Source organism: Cucurbita maxima, unplaced genomic scaffold, assembly GCF_002738345.1.
Source record: "Cucurbita maxima cultivar Rimu unplaced genomic scaffold, Cmax_1.0 Cma_Scf00039, whole genome shotgun sequence".
NCBI lineage: Eukaryota > Viridiplantae > Streptophyta > Magnoliopsida > Cucurbitales > Cucurbitaceae > Cucurbita > Cucurbita maxima.
The window spans coordinates 1569012-1591227 of NW_019272055.1; the positions used below are offsets into that span (position 1 = coordinate 1569012).

Sequence of the window (22216 nt, forward strand, 5' to 3'; positions counted from 1 at the left end):
ATAATATATAAGAAACTAAAAATAATAAAAATATATAAAAAGAAACTAAATAAAAGTAAAAAAGTTCAATCCAAGAGTTAAACTTGTGCTGATAGAGTTCTAGTAGGAACAAAACCCACAAATTCATGAGAAGACAAATTTTCACAAATTTTTTTAATTTATTTTATGTGTTTTGGTTCAGGTCCATTCGAGATTTTTGTTCTATGAGCTCAAAACCAAACTCATTACGAGTTGAGGAAAAATAATCCAAACCAACCCAAAATATTAATGCAACTCAACCCAATTCCTATAATTCAAGTTGAGTTCGTCCAAGTTGTCGTGTACACCCCTACACACTATAACACTCAGAACACAGGTTAACAAATAACCCTCTTCCAAATTCATGAAACTAATTTGAACTTATGTGGTTTACAAATAAACCAAAACCTAAAGCATGTGAAAAATGAAGATGTAAAAAAGCTAAAACGTGGGACAAGAAAACGACAACAATCAAATAGAAAAGTTAAGATATACAGCATAATCCAGCAAGCACCAGGACGATGATTACCTCCTCCCCCTCCAACCATGAACTTGCACATGACATAAGAAAATTTCAGAACCATTTATTTCACATTTTCTATTGGAACTCAGTGCAAAATGGATAAACTCTTCAGTGGAAACTATTTACATTCAGAGCATCATGGCATTCATGATTTTGTATGCCTCTTCAAAACAACACATGAGATAGCAGTAAGCTATTCATTGTTTATGAAGGCAGCAATTGATGTATGGAGCATTATGAGAAGATGCAGCCTAAGGGCTTTTCTGCTCTTCACTCGAAGCTCCATAAGTAATTACACCAAAAAAAAAAAAAAAAAAAAAAAAAAAAAAACTATCCAACCTAGATCACTTCCATTAGTTCAAAACAAAACCTCAAGAGTCCAAAGGTTTAACTGCAAACAGTTAGACGAAAAGATTTAACCACTGATATTCAGTTAAAAAATTCAAAGCAACAATCAAGCTGGAAAAACAAGATCCTGTGAGCTGAACAACAAATGCAAGCACATGAAAAGTAGCAACATAGAACTGAATGAGGCTATAATGTCAGTGTTTGTTAACCCCTAAGAGCGAAACCTGCAGTCCCTTTAGGGCGCACATATCTCACAAACAATAACTTGATTTGCATATCATAGCATAAAATACAAATACAAATCATTAACAAACACGAGCCATGAAATTAACAACCAATTCTTTTAAAAAAAGAACCCGCTTGAAACCTCTTCATTAATAGCATCAAAGACAGATTGTAATTCAAACTACAAAGTACGTACAGTGATCAATGATTATTATGAAAAATAGAAGTAATATTTGGATGGAGATCATGCATGGCACGAAGTTCACAAACATGCAGTGAATACCATTCCTCATAAAATGTGAAATAAAAAGAGGGCTGGCACGTCAATAACCCACAAAAAAATAAAAACCCAACAATTCAAGCCCAACAAAACCAGACATAGTAATGTAAACGAACGTTGGGAATAAGTTTGGTTGATGGGAATAAAAACTTCATTATCAATTGTCGTTTTAAAGGAGAAAAGAGCATCCCTGTTTCTTTGTTGAAGAATCATTCAATCAAAAACGCTCAATTCACAAAACTGCTCTTCAAAAAATAACGTCAACAGTAAAAAAGATCAAACATAAAACTGACTAGATTGCTAACAGAGCTTAGAAAACCCGGTACGACTTCCCCATCGTGCTCTTCAGGTACAGGCACCTAACCTGCAAAAATCATGAAACGACAATATTTACATTCCCTTGAGAGAAAATGATGAAACACATCTTCAGGTTGAGTTGCACTGAGATTTAACTTACATTCTGCCAATTCTTTTTCAATAAAGAAACCAGAAAATTGACGCTCATTTGAACATTTTGGAAGACTTGCTTCTCCTCCATGGCAACATTTCCCACGGCCACTCCCATGCAAAGAACCTTCTTCAGTTGAAACTTAACCATTGCCTTGGTCTCATTAACCTTGGACTCAAGTGATTCTTGGTGCGTCACCAATGTTGGGAATTTTCCTGGAGAAATGACAAAGGTTAAGATAAAATTAACATACCTAAAAAAATTCTAGCTTTCCACCTTCTATTCTTGGAAACATAACAAGGATTCATATTTCAGGGAGTTGCCAATTAATCACATTTGGTGAAGAGAAACAGTGGAATTACATATCCATAAAATATTCCAACCTGCTTTGTTGAGACCAGGGCCCAGAAGACGAGGGATCTGCTTGATAACAGCTTCAGATGCCAAAAAGGCGTGGTATTTTTTGGCGAGCTTCTTCACCAATTTCTTGTTCTTATTTAGCTTCTTCAAGCCTTCCACGTCCATATAATCTAGACCAATCTTTTCAGCCTGAAATAGATTTCCATGAAACAACATTAAGACATACCCTAGAGGACACATAAGAAGAGGAATCTATGGAAGCCCAAAAATAAGGAAAAAACAATGCATTGATTCACACCAAATTATCTCTCTCTAAAACAACCATCAGAAACGCTAGTGTTTGGCTCATACACACCACAAATAAATATGCTGAGTTATAGCCATAATCTAGCTTTAAACTTGATTGTATAGCAACAAATATGCTAAGTTAAAAAAGTTAAGAATAATAAAATAAATTTCTAAAGCCACACAAGCATTGTTGAAGATATAGCAAGAAAAATATCACAGGGTAACCAGTAACAGAATCATGCACATAGAGCTAGTAAAATTACCTCTTCAACGTGCAAGGCATCACCAAGCATGCAAATCTTCATCTTGGGGCGGGGAATGTGGGGCAACTTCACAGAACCACTGAAACGCTTGTCCTTTTGAGGATCATAGTTCTTCAGCCCGATCTGAAGCTCAATGGTCTCGGTAAACTTCCTCTTTTTCTCATTGCTATCGGTGAAGATAGATGAGATGGCTTCTCTCAAAGCTTCACTCTGAAGCTTACTGTAGAAAAATGAGAAGATAAATAAGACCACGCACACAAGGTATAACTAATACGATCACACACTGAAACAAATTGAAGAAGCATGGAAATGCAAGCCTACTTCCTGAAGATAACTAACCTAACATTCTCAAACTGTTCAGATTACTCAAACAGCTGATTAAATCATTCAGAACCCATTACTCCAGACAGTAGCAACCATTAAACTTAAAACAGTAGTATCGAAAAAAAAATATATCAAGGGAATAGCATGACCCAAATGTGAACATGAATCTGAATCCATAACAATTATCCAAAACAAAGAGAATGCCGTAAAAAATACCTCATTTTCGAATCTTCGCCGTCTCAAGGACACTATACACTTAGTCCTGTGCACAAGCATAGTTGAGAAAAGATAAGACTCTTCAAAGAAAGCAAATAACAATGGAGCAACTGACATAAACATGACCAGTAACCAAGGTAAACTGCAAATCAGACCCCAAAAACAAAAACAACGGAAAAATAAATTCACAAAATTCAAAAACGCAAGAAGTTGGATTTTCGCAATGCTATAGAGATTAAGAAGATGAAGCGGAGGAGAAGTGAAACACGTAAGAGTGGAGACCGCATACCGGAAGAACAAAAGAGAGACGGAGAAATTAGGGTTTAGAGAAAGGAGAATTTATACGTGTTCTAACACAGAGATGGATCGGTGGAACTGGGCTCACTAATTTCGTTGGATGTCTGAGTAAATGGGCCTAAAAGCCCATTTAATTATTTATGAACTATATAAGAAAATGTTTAATTATTTTTTAACTACATAAGTGCTTGTACAAAACTCGAATAAAGGCTAAAGTGACGAAAGTGAAAAATAAATAAAAATAAAAGCAAATAATATAAAAGATAAAAAAATTGACAAAATTTAAATTAAAAAAAAAAAATCAACACCACCAAAATTAAATATTAGATTAAAGAGAACAAACAACTAAGTTTGAAAACCATTATAAAACAAAACAGAAAAGGCTCCAAATAAAAACAAACTGATGCTCCAGAACGACTCCCTCTGTGACTGCATAGTTCTCGAACGCTCCTCCACCTCGACCAGCAGCCTGCGAACACCTGGAAAAGAAAGAAGAAAGGGATGAGTATAAAAATATACCCAATAAGCAACCTACTTATAGACTCTCATCGCATCCATGATTTAGCAGGTGCCCACAGACTTTATTCTAAGTTCTAATTGTATTACTCTTGTTGTGTATAGTCTTGAGTAGCTAGCTTAGCCTACGCAGCAATAGCCGATATTTAAAAATGAGGCGCTACCTTCATAGACTTCGTATTAGGTGGGGACAACATGGTGGCTTCTAGCCTACTCGTCATTTATAGAAGGTTAGATGACAAACCTATCTCACACCCAAGGTTAGGGGCGCTACCTCACGTACGTGCCAACTATACTGTTTTGTAGAGTCAACTAACCAAGAAAGCTAGCACTCATATTTCAATTTATGACCTAATATTAAAAATTTATCCTCCAATCAAAATATATATATATATATATATAGAAAAAGTAAGATGACAAATTGTGGGGAAAAAAAAAGAAAATATGGTGTATGATATAAAAAAAAAAAAATTGATTCATTTTATATTTTAAATGAGTGTATTAAGTGATTCCGCTCAGTAGCATGAAAAATTAGGACAACAATTCTCACATTACTGATGCACGATTGAGAGAAGCCCAACAACGAACCATAGAAAAACTAATTCAAGGAATAGAGGAGTTGACAGATCAAATAAGAAGATTGGAGATTCAAAATCAAACTCGAGAGAGGATTCCACTACCAGCACAACATGCCGATCAATATGAGGGAGACAATTCTAGTCAATACGAGGATAATCCATATGCGATTGGTCGTGCCTTGATGCAAGGGAGAAGCCGTGGAAGAAGGCATCATAATTTTCAACAACGAGTTCCTTATGACGATAGAATTGATCGTAAAGTGAGGAGCATCAAATTAAAACTTCTCAAGTTTTATGGTAAAACCGATCCAAATGAGTACCTTGAATGAGAGAAAACGGTGGAGTCGGTGTTCAACGGTCATAATTTTAGTGATGAAAAGAAAGTACTCTTATGCATTGCTCAATTCAAACAATATGTTCAGATTTGGTGGGATAAATTGATGTCAAGTAGGAGAATAAATCTTGAAGCACCAATTGATTCATGATATGAGTTCAAAGAGCCCATGAGGAAGCGTTTTGTTCCACAATATTTTCAACGGGACATAGAGCAAAAGCTTCCAACATTGAAACAAGGGCGCAAGTTTGTGGAGGATTATTACAAGAAGATAGATATATTGATGGATCGACTGGATCTCAATGAGGACATGGAGGCTCTCATGGCGCGATTTCTTAATGGGTTAAACACGGAGATTGCAGACAAGGCTGAAATACAACCTTATTCTAATATCGAGGAGTTGTTACACATTACAATTAAGATCAAGAGGCAAATCCAACGAAGGTCTCAATGGTATTCTTCTAAAACTTTTTCCAACTCTACTTCTACATGGAAAAAGGATACGAACATCGATTATAAGCATAGAAATCAAGAGATGGATGAGAAGTCTCATGTTAATAGTGATGCATTTTAGATGGAATCCACCGATCTATGGAATACATGTGTAAATTACGTCAAGAGTTGGATTTGTAGGACCAAGTAAGAGAGGCAAATTGTACAACCCATTCAAAAAGAGGAAGATTGTATTATGGTGCGAGATAATATTTCAAATGATGATATTGTTACTGATGATACGGAGACGAGCAAAAACAATATGCAAGTATATGTCGCTCCATGTCCATTAGAGACAAAATGTAAAGGAAGTAAAAAGGAGAAAGAGTGTGAGGAAGAAATGTTTGACACATGTATAGAGATTAAAAAGAAAGAGGATTCTATTACTAGAGTTTGCTAGAACAATGTTTTGCATACGAAAGGACATATACACAAAATTGGAAGGACTTTTTCTATTGAATTTTTGCACGAAATTAAAATGCTGGCCAACCGCAAACTCATGGGGAAAACAAGAACCGTGAGATGCACAAGAAGCCACACTCTCATTTCATTTTTACATCCATGCATGACTTAAAAATAAAAGTGAAGACTCGAAGAAGATTAAAACCAAGAAATACAAATGATTTTAAGTTTTCATTACAAAGGTATCAATTAGTTTCGAGGACGAATCCTTTTGAAGAACGGGAGAATGATACGAAATAAGTTATCTTAATCTTGCCATGGATGAATTAGATTTAAGAAGATTTTATTGTATTTTTTAAATTTGAGAAAATTGTCTTTAATTATAATTAGTTAGTGGTTATTATGGTATTGATGGTCATCAAAGTTACACCCTCCCAGTTAACCATTAGGTTATTATAAGATTTTATTTTGAAGGTTATAAATAGTTATTCATGATATTTCTTTAATATGACATTTTGGAATGGAAAAAAATAACTTGTATGTTTGTATTTCAAACTTGCATGTTAGAGTTTGATCAAACGTTTTGTGAAATAATTCGAATCATGAGTTTAAAAACGAGTTTTATTTATTCTTGATCTTGAAGGTAATCCGCTCCAAAACTTTTCTTTGGGTTGATTCCATATCACCCTGACTTGGAAGTTGTTAGGTATGAAATGATGTATAAGAATTATGTACGCATAACTACCGAGTTTAATATGTAATGAAAGGATTGAGGTTGTCGTGCATTATTTGTTACACCATGATGAAAGTATGAGGATCTCATCCATGGTTGTATGTTCATGTGCAACAGGATACATTCCCTTTATGATAAGTACAAGCACGCACTATGAAACTGAAATGACCATCATGTTTCATGATGCTATGAAGTCATTATTTCCTTCGAGTGTCTAGCATCAGCCCATCAAGCGAATGCTAGCTTGACTAGTTGGCTTAGGAGAGTGTGAGAACCAGTATGGTGGGTTTAGGATTTAGGGTTTAGGGTTTAGAGAATTCTAACATGAATAGCCTACGATGGTATCAACGTCACCCGAAAAAGGAAAAATAATTACCCTTCGAAAGAATGTCCAAAATCTTTAAGAACGAATATTATAGTTCCAAATAAAGAGCAATTCAACATCGATTCTTAGTCCAACAGATTTTTCATCTTCTACAACTCAAGAAATGACGATTACCCAATGACTAACGCCTCTTTTCTTTCCTTCTTTCCTATGAAAATCTTCAAGTGGATGATCCTTCTTCCCTCAATATGATAATAGAAATCGAAGCTCAAATGAACTCATTCGCTTTTGACAGCGTTGTAAATACGACGAACGAAAAACAACGAAACGTGGAAACTTACGACTCCCAACACCAGGAAGAATGCGTAACATAAACAAGCATTATATCCTATGAAGAAGCATAGCTGCAAGAAACCGTTCATATTCGATCTGGCGTAGAAGTATATGCAATATCCAAACATAAAGATGGCTGTTGAGCCCCCAGAGAACACCGATCTGCACGGTTGAAAAGACAGCAATTACATAGAAGAAAATGGATGACAATCTCAATCATGCAAGCTGGACATAATAGATACCTCCACCACCATTGATGATCTTCAACCGACAGCTGAATGTAAGTCAAACCAACGCTCAAGATTGCAGTGAGTACGACAAGGATGATGAATGTGATGAACAAAATGCTTGGAAGGGTGAAAATTTTGAACCCCCACATGCTTGCATACAAGTGATGTAATTCAAGAACAACTGCGCTGAATGACAACAGACCACTAATGAACATTTGACAAGGAAGTTTTCTGAACCAAGCCAAAGGAGGAATCTCTCGCGGGTTTCTCTTGGTGGCGCAAGGCGCTTGAAACTCAGATCTAAATCGATGTCCTATTATTCCTCCGAATGCAAGCAAAGGGAGGCTGATAAAAGTAAATATGATAAGAATCACTATGATGGTGCCAATAGGCAGTGCTGCAGTAGTTCCATTGGATATAGCAACAATATTTAGGATAAAAATTATGAAGCATGATGGCCCCAAATACAGAATCGCTGATAGAATAGCACTTCTCTCCTGAAAATAAGAAGACAAAATCAAATGTGAGAAGGAAATGGTAAAAGTGTTAGGAATCACGACTCTCCATAATTATATCATATTGCCCACTTTGAGTATAAGCTCTCATGACTTTGCTTTGGGTTTTTCCAAAAGGTCTCATACCAATGGAGATGTATTCCTTACTTATAAACTCATGACCATTCCTTAAATTAGCCAATATGGGACTCCCTCCCAACCATCATCCACAAAAAGATCATGAGCCACTAAAATAATACTGCAAATAAAAATATATCATGGAGTTAACCCACAGGGAGAGGCAAAATTTACCCATCCAATCTCGGCAAACTGGCAGTGGAAAGAAGCAGATGTATACCCAGTAACTACTGATGTAAGAGAATAGATCACAATAATGGAGGTGATTAGTGATCCACGATTGTATGGGTAAAGGATTCCTAGAAACGCCAGAAGAAATAAACTGCAAAACCTGTTGAAAAAATTATATACAAAATTTGAGAAATAAAATCGGTAGATTAGATCATGATCACACTTAAACTGATACTAGTATTAGTCTACATAAAAAATAATATTTGTGTTAAAACTCTTTTCTTTATGCAATCTGTTGTACTTCACCTGACTAACGGACCCTTCCAAACTTAAAGGAAAATTTCACCTAACATAAGTGATAATGTTCCAAATATTCTAACTTGACCTATTACACAATCGAAGGCCTAAGATTTAGCAATAATTTATTCTTTTTCTACAAAATTGGATAGACTTGGTTCCATCGTTATTTCATGTGTTACAAATTGATTCAATTGAGGAAGGACCGTCTGGAGCTTCGGAAGTGAATATTTGCACGATTGAAGTAGTGGATGAGGTTGCTATAACTAGCACTTAATGAAGAATTTGTTAGAAAATTTTATTTATTATTTTAATTCTATAATTTCTTGTAGTGGAAAAATGGTGGGAATTCACTTGTCAAAGTGGTTACATCTATTTTGTGGTAGATTGCATTTGAGCCATTCAATCAAGATTTGATCAAGTTCGATTGTGAAGTAACTCAATTTAGAACGAAATTCCAAATCTTGCTTCTAGATCTTTGATCTTAAGAGGTAATCTAATTCTAGCCTTATCTCTTAGTTGATCCAAATTTTGTAGAAGGAGATGTTAATTTCTTTGATTCAAGGGTTCTTACTTCAACAAAAGTTGTGGACTAAGGATAAAGGTTGCCTTATCAATAAGCTACAGAAGAAACAGGTTAGAAGAAGACTAGGGAAAGCAAGAAAGAGGAACTAGGGCTATAGCAAAACTGTGGATCACCCGGATTAACACGAACAGGGTATGCAGGGAAAAAAATTGTAAATTATGTCATTATGTTGGACAGACTCCTCGAAGATTAGGAAAAAAAAAAAAAAAAAAAAGGAAAATTTGATCTAAGAAACTGATAAACATGGCGTTAGATACCAATGGGTGCTATACAGTTATATAAGCTGGTTAGTCCATCAAGTTGAGAAACTATGTCTAGCAGCTTCCCTGATTCTATTATACTTAAAACAAAGCACAACCCAAAGATTGCCTCGTCTTCCGCTCTTTTCAGTCTAAGTTTCCCAAAACTTTTCTTTTTCATGAAGGGAAAAATATATCCAATTCTCGAATGCTTGTTCCATTTTTTCACTCTGCTATCATTTTGTCACTTCAGACACCAGTTTCCAACTTCCTACTAGGCAACACCTTTTAGTTTTCTATTTATCAATTATTTTTTTCTCTGTCACTGTCTTGTTAAGCTATCTGCAGTAAAGCATGTATATGAATTTTTAATCCTTTAATACAAACGTTTGTAGACATGCAGAAAAGGTTCAACATTTTTCTTAACGTTGTTATCCATTAAATGTTGTCCTGTGCAAGTAACACGACGTTAACATCATCACCAACTATGCCATTGACATAATAAATTTCTGTAGACTCAACAATGATATGGGAAGGCAGCATATATATTTCCCATGTGTCATAGTAAACAACCATGTTGGCAACTCTTTGTTACTGAAAGAAGGACAAACTGCCTATTGTAACATTAAGCCACATGTTGACGTTTCGCCTTTAATAACATAGACGAAACAAAATGTTTTTGAGGAATATTAACTTTCAAATTCTAGGTCATTTGTGTTTTTTATTTTTTGGAACTCAAGAACACCGTTATAAAAGTTATTCAAGCAACAGAAGATCTTGTTCAAGTAAGGTCGTAGGTCCTTGAGGTTTTCTTTAGAATATATTCCATTTTCCAGAAGTCACATGTTATACAATTAATTTTGATCAACATGCCATTAATTGAATCTCAAATAAAATAAAGAGAATACAATATCAAACCCATTATATACCCCTTGAAGTGTTCCTTATACTCCAAATTGTGTTATCCAACAAACTTAACAACATATTTTTGGTGGCACTATGAGTTCAGCATCGATCCCCTATAAAAGCTAGGGTTTGTTTTTCCTTGTTGCTTTTGTTTTAAAGAGCAATACTTGGGTGCATCCAAGGCTGCACTCTTTTTTTTTTTTTTTTTTTTTTTTTTTTTTTTTTTTTTTTTTCTTTTTTCGTTTTTTTGCAGCCTACCCTAATCATATAGTAGAAAAAACTAAAATGTATTTTTATAAAAAACTAGACAGGAATGTTCCACGTGTCAAACTATAGTTGGACTGTAAAACATAGTCACAGCCCAGAATGCATGCAAGTAGTTGGATTGCAAAACATAGTTGCAGCCCAGAATGCATGCAAGTATTTTTTTACTTTAAAATGCATTGGTCTAAGGTAGCTTTGGACTGTCAAAAACAGGCAATTAGATTGCAGTGCCCATTATGATAATATGGAAAATTTTCCTTTTCTTATCATGCATGCAATTAGATTGCTTTGGACCGTCAAAAACAGGCAATTAGGAAGCGAGTATTGTTGTTGAAGCATATCAATACTTTATGATGAACATAGCTTATAGAAGAATAGTTCAAATTAACTTACATAGTTAGCAGCTGTGTACCGACACCCAAAACAGCACTAAAGAGGGGCAAATTTGGAGGACATCTAAATACATCTCCATGAAGATATTTCCAAACAACCTCTCTTTCATCCTCTTCATCACCACCAGAACACCTAAAACACAAAAAAAAATAGGTAATCTAATTTACCAAACAAACTTAATGAAAGACTCGAGAAAATTTATTTGCAGGACATTACTTCATCAAATCATTCTTGAGATGGCGCATAAAAAGCAAAGTAAGCAATCCCATCAACAGTACGATTATAGCAACTGAATTAAGGAATGAAAACCAGTGGATTTTCTGACTGATAGGCAGTAGTGAAGCCCTCAAATACTTGTTCATCCTATCTCCATACTGAGCAGAAGTTTCATTCCAAAAAATAGAATAAGTGAACTTAACATTGAGTTCGACATCCTCTGTTATATCAATGACATGATTTGGATCGCTAAAGGCATTAACTTCCACGATTTCGTCCCCGTTGAAGGAAGCATCAAATTGAATATGTGTGAAAAGATAATATCTTCGCCCCTGCTTGTTCAGGGTCCAGCTCTGTTCATCAATTTTGCCAACAAAACCCCACACAGGAAGATTATCACAATACATTTGGAAGTAAAAGTCATTCCTGACAGCTTCCCTAAACAGTGAAACTTCAGCACCTTTTAGCTTCTTTTCACACAGTCTCTCCCAAGGTTTATCTTCCCTAAATTTCATCCCATGCAAAGCGCCGGTCAGCCGATCACCATTTAAAACCTCCCCTAAGGTTGCTTTCTTTTGAACTACTGGATCTGCAAGCTAAGGAGAAGACCTTCAAACATATTATTTTGATATAAAAAAGTTACACCAAAATTTATTCGATATAGTTCAAAATTCTGAAGGAGCTAATACAGGAATAAGTATAAATCACGATGCAACTATTGCAATTAACTAGCATGCATTTGAAAAGTGACCCTTAGCTTTGTTGTCCTATATTATCACATAGAGCTAATATCTATTAAAACGTGAAAGTCTTTCAATTAGGCTCCTTCAAAAGGCTAACCTGGACTGCAGAATGGTAATTCATAGTATTGGTAGGTCTCGCTGCAAGAAAATGGGAAACAAAGTAAACAATAAGACTGGAGCAGAAGCAAAATAGACAAAGAGAGAGAACAAATTCAATTGAAGTCTGGATTTGGCCTCAAATATGTTAAAATGGCATTCTTTCTCCAATAACAAAGTCAGAATTTGTAAACTTCGAAAACTATTACAAGGAAAAACTGCATCAGTAAAGCTACAAGGATCTTGTTGTTGAAGCCGAATCCTCTCCAACCGGAGGAAAATTTATCCAGTCCATACACGACCTAAAAGAAAAAAAAAAAACTAAGAGATGGACTGCTGGGGATTTTTGGCCGTAGTGGGAATGGATGAAATCAAGGTTTATGAGAAAGTCAGCGAAGTTTGGTGTTCTACCTTTGCCTAGTCTTGGTCGACAATGGACATATATTCAATCTTTATTCAGTGGGAAAGAGATTATGACAGCTAAAGATATTTTGGAACCATAAGCCAAATTTGATTCTCAGGATGATTACCTTTCTATCAGCGTGATGACTTGGTGAAGGGAATCTATGAGAGAAGGTTATCGAACCGGGTTCCGACCGAATAGAGCGCAGTTAACACAGGGAAGAATCGTCTTTTTTCCTCAGGGTATATTGGTTCCAAAAAATGAGTAATATGTTGAAAATGAAGTTCAAATAGTTATTAAAGACATGACTAAAAGAAGAATATTACTTTTCAATTTCAAAGCATCTCCACATTTCTGTCAATTTCAATGTTCATCTAAAATTTGGTACAATCTACATTAAACCTATAGACTGATATGATATTCGTTAAGAACTCATGAACGCAACAATCTCCAACGCAGTTCAAATTTTAGGGATCACTACCAGAGTCACAAGGCTAATAATTAGAAAGAACGTCCAATTAGTAAATGATGGGGATTTGAATGGAGTACCTGGGATTGTTCAGAGGTCCAACCTTGTTGACGAATAACGGAATTGGATCCCCGACAATGTAGCGGTGATTGAGCGGAGAAGCAGTAGAAAGACGACATGAGAAGCGAAGGGAGCCTAAAAGCACCAAAACGATAACGATCTCAGGAAGAGACCGAGACATTGTTGAAGAAGATGAAGCTGACGATCAAGATTGAAAGATTGCAAGCGAATTAGCGGAAGATGGAGACTCAGAACAATGCTCGACTAGGCATTGACTTCATGATACTACTCCATGGACTTGGCAGTGATTTTGCAGGAAACGCTAATTCGGAATCACTCGCCCCTAATTATAAAATACTCAAAATTCTGTCGAATTTTGGATGGGGAATTTGCAAGAACCGGTGTTGTGTGATTGGTTTGGTAGAAATTGTTGATTAAACCAACTTCCAAAAAGCGGATTGTGAGTATTGACCCTAATCCCATATTTAATCCCATATTTAATCCCATATTTAATACCAATTTAATCCCAAATTCATGAAATTAACAATTCAATTTCTACCGTAACCATCTATACTTCCATCCCTCATGCCTTCAATATTATTCCTGGTATGAGAAATTTAAACCTATTCATGTAATTTTGAAGTTTACCAATCAAATAATTACTTAAATTGATGCTAAATAAGATGTCTTAATCGTGTCATACATGATTTAGATTTAAAAATGTTTTATTATAATTTTTTTAAGATTTAAATAAATGTCTTTAAATTACCAGTGATAAGGGGTCATTATGTGTTGTTGGCTATAAAAGTTAGAATCTTTCTATTAAAACATAAGTTATTATAAATTTTATTTCTAAGGATAGAAATAGTTATTCATGTTATGCTTATATCACATTTTGGAATTAAAAAAAATAGGGTTTCTATTTTAGTTTTGTTGATAGCTAAGTTTTTACTTTCCAAATTCTTGTGTTTATTATAATTTGCATACTAGAGTCATTCAAGTGTTATTGATTAAACCTCTTTGTGGAGTGATTCGAATCACGAGTTTAGAAACGTATTTTCTTTGCTCTTGATCTTGATCATCAAGGTAATCTGATAAGATAAGGAACCACTACAAGAGGAGTAAGAACATTGTTTGAGATTCGAATCACTCCACAAACAAGATCGATCATGTCTAGTTTGAATGATTCTTGTTGATCAAATATCTCAAACACTTGTTTGAGATTCGAATCACTCCACAAGTAAGATTGATCATGTCGAGCTTGAATGATTCTGCATGCAACCTTAACTACATAGAATTGCAAATAAACTTAGTCATTGGCTAAAGAAAGCACAAATGCTCATTATATATATATTTTCCAAGTCTACTCACAAATACAGCATACATGTCTTTATATAGCCTCAAAATGAAACTATTAAAGGCATTCCAAGAGTTGTAACATTCATACTTAATGGTCATAATTAACCGTTATATAATTGTAACCTAAAGTAAATAAAAAGTTTTAAAATACATTGATGAAATACAATAACTCTAAATTGTAATCCACCCAAAATTTATAACATGAAATTCATTCTTCTTCAATGTGGCATGAATTGAAATATCTTTTGATAATTTCAACAATATTTTATTCACATCTTTGTTGAAGCATATTGTGTGATTGATGTCTCTTGGTTCATATCATAATCAATTCCAAAACTTTCCTTTGAGTTGATTCCATATCATTTAGTATCAGAGCTTCAGGCTAAAGATCGGATATATGTTTCCTTTGTGTTTTTTCTTAATTTGATTTTTCTTTATTTTTATCTTTTTAGTTTCTAATCGACTTAGAGTTTAAAATCCAATCTCGACTCTATTGAAAATTTTGAAAGGTGAGAATGAGAGTTTCATATGTGTGAATGAGTACAAGCAGGGTGGCCTAAAAATTCCTTGAGTGTATACACGTGAGAGTGTTTTGAGGTCCTTTATATTTTCATAACTTATTTTTTGTAGCATATTTCACAAATAGATTCGAAGACTAATCCTCTTGAATAATTGGAGAATGACATGAACCAAGAGATATTATACTTCAATGAAGATGTAAAGAAAATGGTGTCAAAATTATCCAAAGATGATTAAATGTGACAAAGAGGAATCAAGTTTTATGGTTATAAATGTTGGGTAAATCATAATTTTGAGTTATAGTGTTTATTTAATGTATTTTAAGGCTTATTTACATATAAGTTAATTATGGCCCTAAGATATAATAGTGACTCATTATGGTCGTGAAATATAGTTACAACTTTTGACTGATGAAGGTTAAGAGTGGTTGTTTTGAGGCTCTATAAAGCCATGTTATATTTCTAAGATGGGACTTGAAAAATGTAGTAAATTAGGGTTATTTTTTTTTTTTTTAAGCAAATGCTAAGTTTCTTTGCAATTATATGTAGTTTAGGTTGCATGTAGAATCATTCAAGCTAGATATGATCGATCTTGGTTGTGGAGTGATTCAAATCTCAAACAAGTGTTCTTTCATTGAGATATTCGATTAAAAGGTAATCCCCTTACTCCCCTTGTAGTGATTTCCATATCATTTGGTATCAGAGCTCTAGACTCAAGGTCGGATATATACTTCCTTACGTTTATCTCTTTAATGCTCGTATAATTTTTTTTTCTAGTTTGTGTAGAATGTTCCTATTCTATCTCAAAACTTATAAAAAAAAAAAAAAAAAAAATTGTTTCTGAAGTGTTAGATATGTATCTTATCAACATTTTGTTCTTCTTTAATATTTTCTAAATCTAACCTTCTTTTTGGTACATTGATGGTAAATGAAGACAACCTCTATCAATTTGAATCTCAGTCTTTTAAGGTTTTTTTTTGTTGTATTTTTCCAAATAAATAAGATGGTCGTATGTTTGAAGGAGACTCTGTGTCGTGAACAATGTAATGTTTTTAGTACCTTGACGTTATAAAATAAAATGCTTTCACTCTTATCTATATTTTTCAGTGAGTAGTATCCTTAAATTCAGTGAGTAGTATCCTTAAATCTATATTTTTCGTCAATGGTGTACATTCGATTATATTGCAATTTTTAGATCGTCTTGAAAAACATAGAATTTTAGATTAGAAAATTAAGTGACAAGTATTTGATGGTGTTAATATAACATGTGGAAGCAATTTGGATCTTAGGCACTCTAAGTACATCAATTATAGTGAATTAGCTAGCATGTTCAAAAACATTAAAACTCAATGGGTTTGAATACTAACCTTTTGTAGCTCAAGTTTCTTTTTCCTCACTAGTGTCTTCTCCACTATTCTCCGGCCTTAGAACGGGATTGTGGAATCCGGTGAGTGACTAAACTTGGGAGGGATTTAGTATATATGAAGAGAGAGTTTGTGAGAGGTTTTTCTCAAGGTTTTTTCCCTTGAGCAACCTTCCATTTACCATGATCACTCTATTTATAGAGTCATGTTTGCATGTTCATGCAAATTTGAGATCACCAAATTTTGACACTCAAAATTCCACTCAAATGTTTGGGATTACGTGGCAAACATGCATGCTTAAGTTAACCAAATTTTGACACTCAAAATTTCACTCAAATTTATGAGGTTTATTTGGCAAGCATGCAAGTTTGGTTAAACCAAATTTTGACACCTCAAAATTCCACTAACATGGATTTTTCCATTAAATGAATTCAACATTGTGACTTTCTTCATTTTGATTCAACAATCCATTTGAATTATGAATTCCAAATTAAAGTAATATTAAATGATTAATTAAGCTATTTAATTAATATTTAATATTAATTCAAATGTCAATCCCAATTAATTCCGACACATATTTGATTAAGATATTTAAATCTTATTTAAATATCTCAGATTCTCTCTTTTTGTTTAATTCGTAAATAGAACATATAGTCCTTCATTATCCTAAGATACTTGAGCATATTCTTAACGACAGTCCAATGAGCACGTCCCGGATCGGACTGATATCTGCTGAAAATTCCCACAGCATAACATATGTCGGGTCGGGTACATAGCATGGCATACATTAGACTACCGACTACTGATGCATAGGGAATGTGTCTCATATCCTCAACTTCTTGAGGTGTCTTAGGACTTTGTTCCTTTGACAAATGAACTCCATGCCTGAAAGGTAATAATCATTTCTTGGAGTCCTGCATCTTATATCGAATCAACATTTTGTCGATGTACGATGCCTGAGACAATGCTAGTGTTTTGTTCTTGCAACTCCGAACAATTTGGATTCCAAGAACAAACTGAGCCTCTCTCAAATCTTTCATTTGGAATTGTATCGCTAGCCAATACTTAATGTCAGTCAAAAATTCCACATCATTCCCAATGAGTAGAATATCGTCAACGTATAACACCAGGAATGCTACTGTAGAGTTGACTATCCTTTTATAAATACAAGGTTCGTCAACATTCTGTTTAAAGCCATAAGATTTGATCGCAGTATCAAACTTTATATTCCAGGATCGAGATGCTTGCTTCAACCCATAAATGGATCTTTTAAGCTTGTAAACTCTTTGCTTGTGATCCTATTCAATGAACCCCTCTGGTTGAGTCATATAGATACTCTCTTCAAGATTGCCATTTATAAAGACTGTCTTAACATCCATTTCCCAAATTTCATAATCATAAAATGTGGCAATAGACAAGAGTATTCTAATCGGTTTAAGCATAGCAACAAGAGAGAAGGTTTCTTCATAGTCCACCCCCTCTCTTTGGGTATAACCCTTTGCTACAAGTCGAACTTTTAAGGTCTGTACCTTGTCAGTTTGGTCTTGTTTCCTCTTATAGATCCATTTGCAACCAATAGGTTTTACCCCATCTGGTTGATCTACAAGTTCCCAGACTAAATTGAAGTACATTGACTCCATTTCAAGATTCATGGCTTTGATCCACTGATCTCTATCTTCATCATTCATTGCCTGTTTATAGGTCAATGGATCCTCAATGCCATTATTAGGTATGATGACTTGAGTTTCTGCCAAACCCAAGTAACGATCGGGTTGAGTTATAACCCTCCCACTACGTCGAGGTATTCTCAACTCTTGAGAAGGATGTGATTGACTAGAAGTGTCAGCTCCATCAACAACTCTTGTTGAAGGACCAGCTTGATCAACAACTCTGGTTGTTTTATCAGTAGCTTCTTTAGAAATCTCATTTAATACTAGTTTGTTGCGAGGTTGATGATTTCTTACGTGGTCTTCCTCTAAGAATGTAGCATTTGTTGATACAAACACTCTATTTTCTTGAGGGTCATAAAACAAACCACCTTTCGTCTCTTTGGGGTATCCTACAAATAGATATAATTTTATACGACGTTCTAATTTCTTGGGGTTTTGCAACAACACATGTGCTGGACATTCCTAAATCCTGAAGTGACGTAAACTACCTTTACGCCTTTTCCATAACTCATAAGGTGTTTCTTAAACACTCTTAGTCGGAACCATGTTTAAAATGTATGTAGCAGTCTCCACTGCATATCCCCAAAACGGATCGGGTAATTGAGTGAAGCTCATCATAGACCGAATCATGTCTAACAGAGTTCTATTTCTCCTTTCTGATACACTATTTTGTTGAGGCATACCAGGGGCTGAGAGTTGAGACTTTATTCCATATTCTATCATATAGTCCTGAAATCTTAAGTCCATATACTCTCCTCCTCGATCTGATCGAAGTGTTTTAATAGTTTTACCTAATAGATTTTCAACCTCAGTCTTATACTCTCTGAATTTTTCAAGAGCTTCGGACTTGTGATGCATTAGGTAAAGATTGTCATACCTTGAATAATCATCAATAAAACTGATGAAATATTCGTACCCTCCTCGTGCTTTGACATTTATTTGACCACAGAGATCTATATGCACGAGTTCTAAGATTTCTTTAGCTCTATAACCTTTTTCGGAAAACGGTCATTTAGTCATTTTACCCTCAAGACAAGACTCACATGGAGGTAAAGAGTTGTCTTCTAACTCATTTAGAAGTTCTCTTTTACCAATCTCTCAATCCTATTGAGATTAATGTGGTCTAGTCTTAAGTGCGAAAGATAGGTATTAGGAGAAATCTTTTGTCGTTTATTTTGAGTTTCAACTGTTTTAAACATCTCGATATTTAAAATAATTTTTGTTTCGCTCGGTTTTAACATATATAAGTTGTTTTCTAGTTTTGCATAACAAATATGAATATCTCTTTTATAAATGAACACTTCATTGATTTCAAAAGATACTTTATACAATTGTTCTACTAAATAAGAGATAGATATTAGATTTCTTTTCATTTCAGGAACAAAAAGTACATTCTCTAATATAATTAACTTATCTCCAAAAAAAAACAACTTTAAAGTTCCTACTGATCTTGCTGAGACAACCTCTCCTGTTCCAACCCTAAGTGTTATCTCGCCGTCCGTAAGCATTCTCCAGGAGCTAGTTTCCTGGTAAAAAGAACAAATATGATTAGTCGCCCCTGAATCTAGTATCCAAGTTGAGTTGTCATAGTCTACTAAACATATTTCTACAACAAGTAAATCATATTTACCTTGTTGTGTCTTTTAGTTTTAGGAAAAATGTTGATAATCTAAGAAAAATTAAATATCAAAAGAAGCGAAATGTTCTAGGAGATTACTAGACTAGAACTTATTGAAATTGTCCAAAATCTGAGGTAATTAAGGCCAAGAAACGACAAACACCAGCAAAAGAGAGAAAATAAAACAAAACTCGGTCTTAATTGATGATGCTCTGTTTTGTGTTTTCAAGTCTTAAGATATTGGTTGCTCGCGAGTTGAGCTTGGTTGTGTTGAGATATTTTTTTTAGATTTAACTCAATTATTTGTATCATAAATTTATTCAACCCAAGCAACCCTTGTTAAATAATTAAATCTTTTGATTTTTATGTTTATAGTATGATATATAAGAAGAAAAGTGGATACGAAGCTTTTTGGAAATGGCAAATGGTGCCCCATGTTGAAGCTTTGGACCGGAATTTGAAATTTGGATCCAGCAACTGATTCCCTTGACATTCCTCTCCATCAATGTGATGTGGCTACATTTCCAACTTGTCATAAATTGCTTCTAAGAGAGAAAACTATCCTCACAAATCAACACGGTTCATTTTAGCAGTCTTTTTCCTTACTCAGATGTCTCCTAAGATGTAACTTCATACCTAGAATTTGGACCCGAATTTGTAATCCAAATTTGGCACCCGATGGCCCTCACAATCCCTTTGCATCTTCAATGATATGGTCATATTATTTACTTGTTTTGAATTGCCTCTAAGAATGAAAAGTATACCTAAAAATCACATTACCTATTTTTGGTGGCTCAATCATAAAATTCAAAAGTTAAGAGGGTTTAGTTTAGAGCAATCTTATGTTAGGGGACCACTTGAAAATTTCTTAATAATCAATTGAGTAAAGACAAAGTATGCTAAAAATATTTCATTGGAGTTTGAAAAATAGTTTGAAATTTCTTCCCCTCCACCCATAAAAGTTTTCTAACATTGAAATTAATGTATACTCAAGTGCATCTTGTAATAGAAACTTCATTTGTACAAGGCTACCATTAATTTGTGGCTGTAAAGCTTGTTTCCTTCCGAGAAAAGTACTTCGTTGGGTTTGGCCAATGCCTAGTTTCTTTGAGATTCAACTGTTCATTGGCAAGTGAGAGAGGTATTGAAACACAACCATTAATGAACAACTTAGCGAAACAATAAACAACATTAAGTTATCAATTATGTTTGGATTAAGAGAGGGAGATGGAACCATAACTTTTGATAGTTCCATCCCAACTTGATTTCTATTCTTCAATTGGCATTATTAAATACATAAAGGTTCCAAATCTAAAATGAAATATCATTGTCTCTCACTAGTATTCAAGCAATATACATAACAAAAGAAAAGGAAGCAAGGGCATCATGAGTACGATCAAATCGAGTTTCTTGGTTGCTACAATCTTGACGCTATTATTGTTAGATTTTACCGTTGATACTCAATCTAGTGCCGATGTTGTTTTTCCTTTGAAAAGATATGGTAACATAGTGCTTCGTACTGACATCACAAAGGTAAATATACAGTATGAACATCAATATTATCACTCGTTGAGTTGATCAATTGTTTGCTAATTTTTGTTACTTGTGACATGTAGGCTTTAGCAAATGCATGGAAGGATGCATGCACGTCCAATCGTTCTAGTGCGATTGTTATTCCGGGAGGGATATTTAAAGTAAAGGAAGGGATATTTAAAGAACCTTGTAATAGCCCAATTGACTTTCAACTTGGAGGAACATTGCAGGCACCAAAAAGTCTTTAGGGAGATAATTGGATTGCTTTTGAACATATTGATAGATTGACATTGTCAGGTGAATGAGTTTTTGATGGCCAAGGAAAGGCAGCTTGGAAAAAGAATGATCGCCATAAACGCATAAATTGTGACCAACTCCCCATTGTAAGCAATATGCCTTCAGCTTTCCTTCTCAATCTCGTGCATCTTGTTGTTTTTAGATGTCTTCTCTAATCTTCTAACATTTATAATTTGGTAAGCGTTCTTTATTTTCTAGAGGATAATCTTTAACCATTGTAACAAAAAAAAAAAAAAAAAAATGTAAAGAAGTGAAATTCTTTTCTGAGTTTTCGATTTTATTGGGTTCTGTTAAAATTTTTGGCTTCATTACTGACGCTCACAAAATATTATTTGATTATACAAACTGTTTAGAGTTTGAGGTTCAACTTCAATACCAATTCAATCGTGAAGAGAATAACGTCACTTGATAGCAAGAACTTCCATATCAACGTCCTCGGCTGCAACAACCTCACATTCCATAATATCAATATAACTGCACCAGAAAACAGTCCCAACACTGATGGAATACACATCGGTCGATCAAATAGGATCGCAATCACAATGTCCAAAATTGCAACAGGATATGATTGCATTTCTCTTGGAGATGGAAGCAAACAAATTAACATCACCAACGTGACATGTGGGCCAGGACATGGCATAAGCATCGAAAGTCTTGGAAAATATACTAATGAAGTACCGGTTTAAGGTGTTATCATAAAGAACTGCACGATAATTAACACCACTAATGGTGCTAGGATCAAAATGTGACTAGCGTCACACCGCCACCAATATGCACTTCTTGGACTTTATAATGGTCAATTTTAGCAACCCTATTCTAATAGACCAAGAGTATTATCTACGAAATTAG

At 34.5% G+C, this 22216-nt stretch overlaps 2 protein-coding genes and 1 pseudogene across 4 annotated transcripts; 1 reads left to right on the forward strand and 2 right to left on the reverse strand.

Annotated features, from left to right (window-relative positions):
* Positions 1-1511: 1511 nt before the first annotated feature.
* Positions 1512-3619, reverse strand: LOC111469275 (60S ribosomal protein L10a-like). Its single transcript, XM_023114494.1, has 6 exons — positions 3583-3619; positions 3294-3339; positions 2754-2973; positions 2226-2391; positions 1852-2057; positions 1512-1758 (listed from the first exon to the last, which is right to left on the reverse strand). The coding sequence occupies exons 2-6, from the start codon at positions 3296-3298 to the stop codon at positions 1705-1707; spliced, it is 651 nt and encodes a 216-aa protein (XP_022970262.1). The 5' UTR covers positions 3299-3339; positions 3583-3619; the 3' UTR covers positions 1512-1704.
* A 3375-nt stretch (positions 3620-6994) lies between these two features.
* LOC111469274 (transmembrane 9 superfamily member 5-like) lies at positions 6995-13431 on the reverse strand. 3 transcript variants are annotated; one of them, XM_023114492.1, is made up of 7 exons: positions 13029-13168; positions 12078-12118; positions 11238-11833; positions 11022-11153; positions 8340-8496; positions 7546-8030; positions 6995-7465 (listed from the first exon to the last, which is right to left on the reverse strand). In XM_023114492.1, the coding sequence occupies exons 2-7, from the start codon at positions 12099-12101 to the stop codon at positions 7249-7251; spliced, it is 1611 nt and encodes a 536-aa protein (XP_022970260.1). In that variant the 5' UTR covers positions 12102-12118; positions 13029-13168; the 3' UTR covers positions 6995-7248. The 3 variants fall into 3 exon arrangements, with proteins under 3 accessions (XP_022970260.1, XP_022970261.1, XP_022970259.1); XM_023114493.1 differs by lacking the exon at positions 13029-13168 and adding an exon at positions 12607-12758; XM_023114491.1 differs by having other exon boundaries at positions 7012-7465; positions 11238-11826; positions 13029-13431.
* A 7492-nt stretch (positions 13432-20923) lies between these two features.
* Positions 20924-22216, forward strand: LOC111469265 (annotated as a pseudogene).

Excerpts from the sequence above, each read along its gene's own strand:
- LOC111469275 (XM_023114494.1), bottom strand. Across the intron at positions 2,058-2,225 it reads CCCTGGTCTCAACAAAGCAG|GAAAATTCCCAACATTGGTG; the intron begins GTTGGAATATTT and ends TCATTTCTCCAG. Across the intron at positions 1,759-1,851 it reads TGAAAAAGAATTGGCAGAAT|GTTAGGTGCCTGTACCTGAA; the intron begins GTAAGTTAAATC and ends TGATTTTTGCAG.
- LOC111469274 (XM_023114491.1), bottom strand. The coding sequence starts at position 13,189 with ATGTCTCGGTCTCTTCCTGAGATCGTTATCGTTTTGGTGCTTTTAGGC. Across the intron at positions 8,497-11,021 it reads GGTACACAGCTGCTAACTAT|GTTTTGCAGTTTATTTCTTC; the intron begins GTAAGTTAATTT and ends TTTTTTCAACAG. Across the intron at positions 8,031-8,339 it reads AGTTTGCCGAGATTGGATGG|GAGAGAAGTGCTATTCTATC; the intron begins GTAAATTTTGCC and ends TCTTATTTTCAG.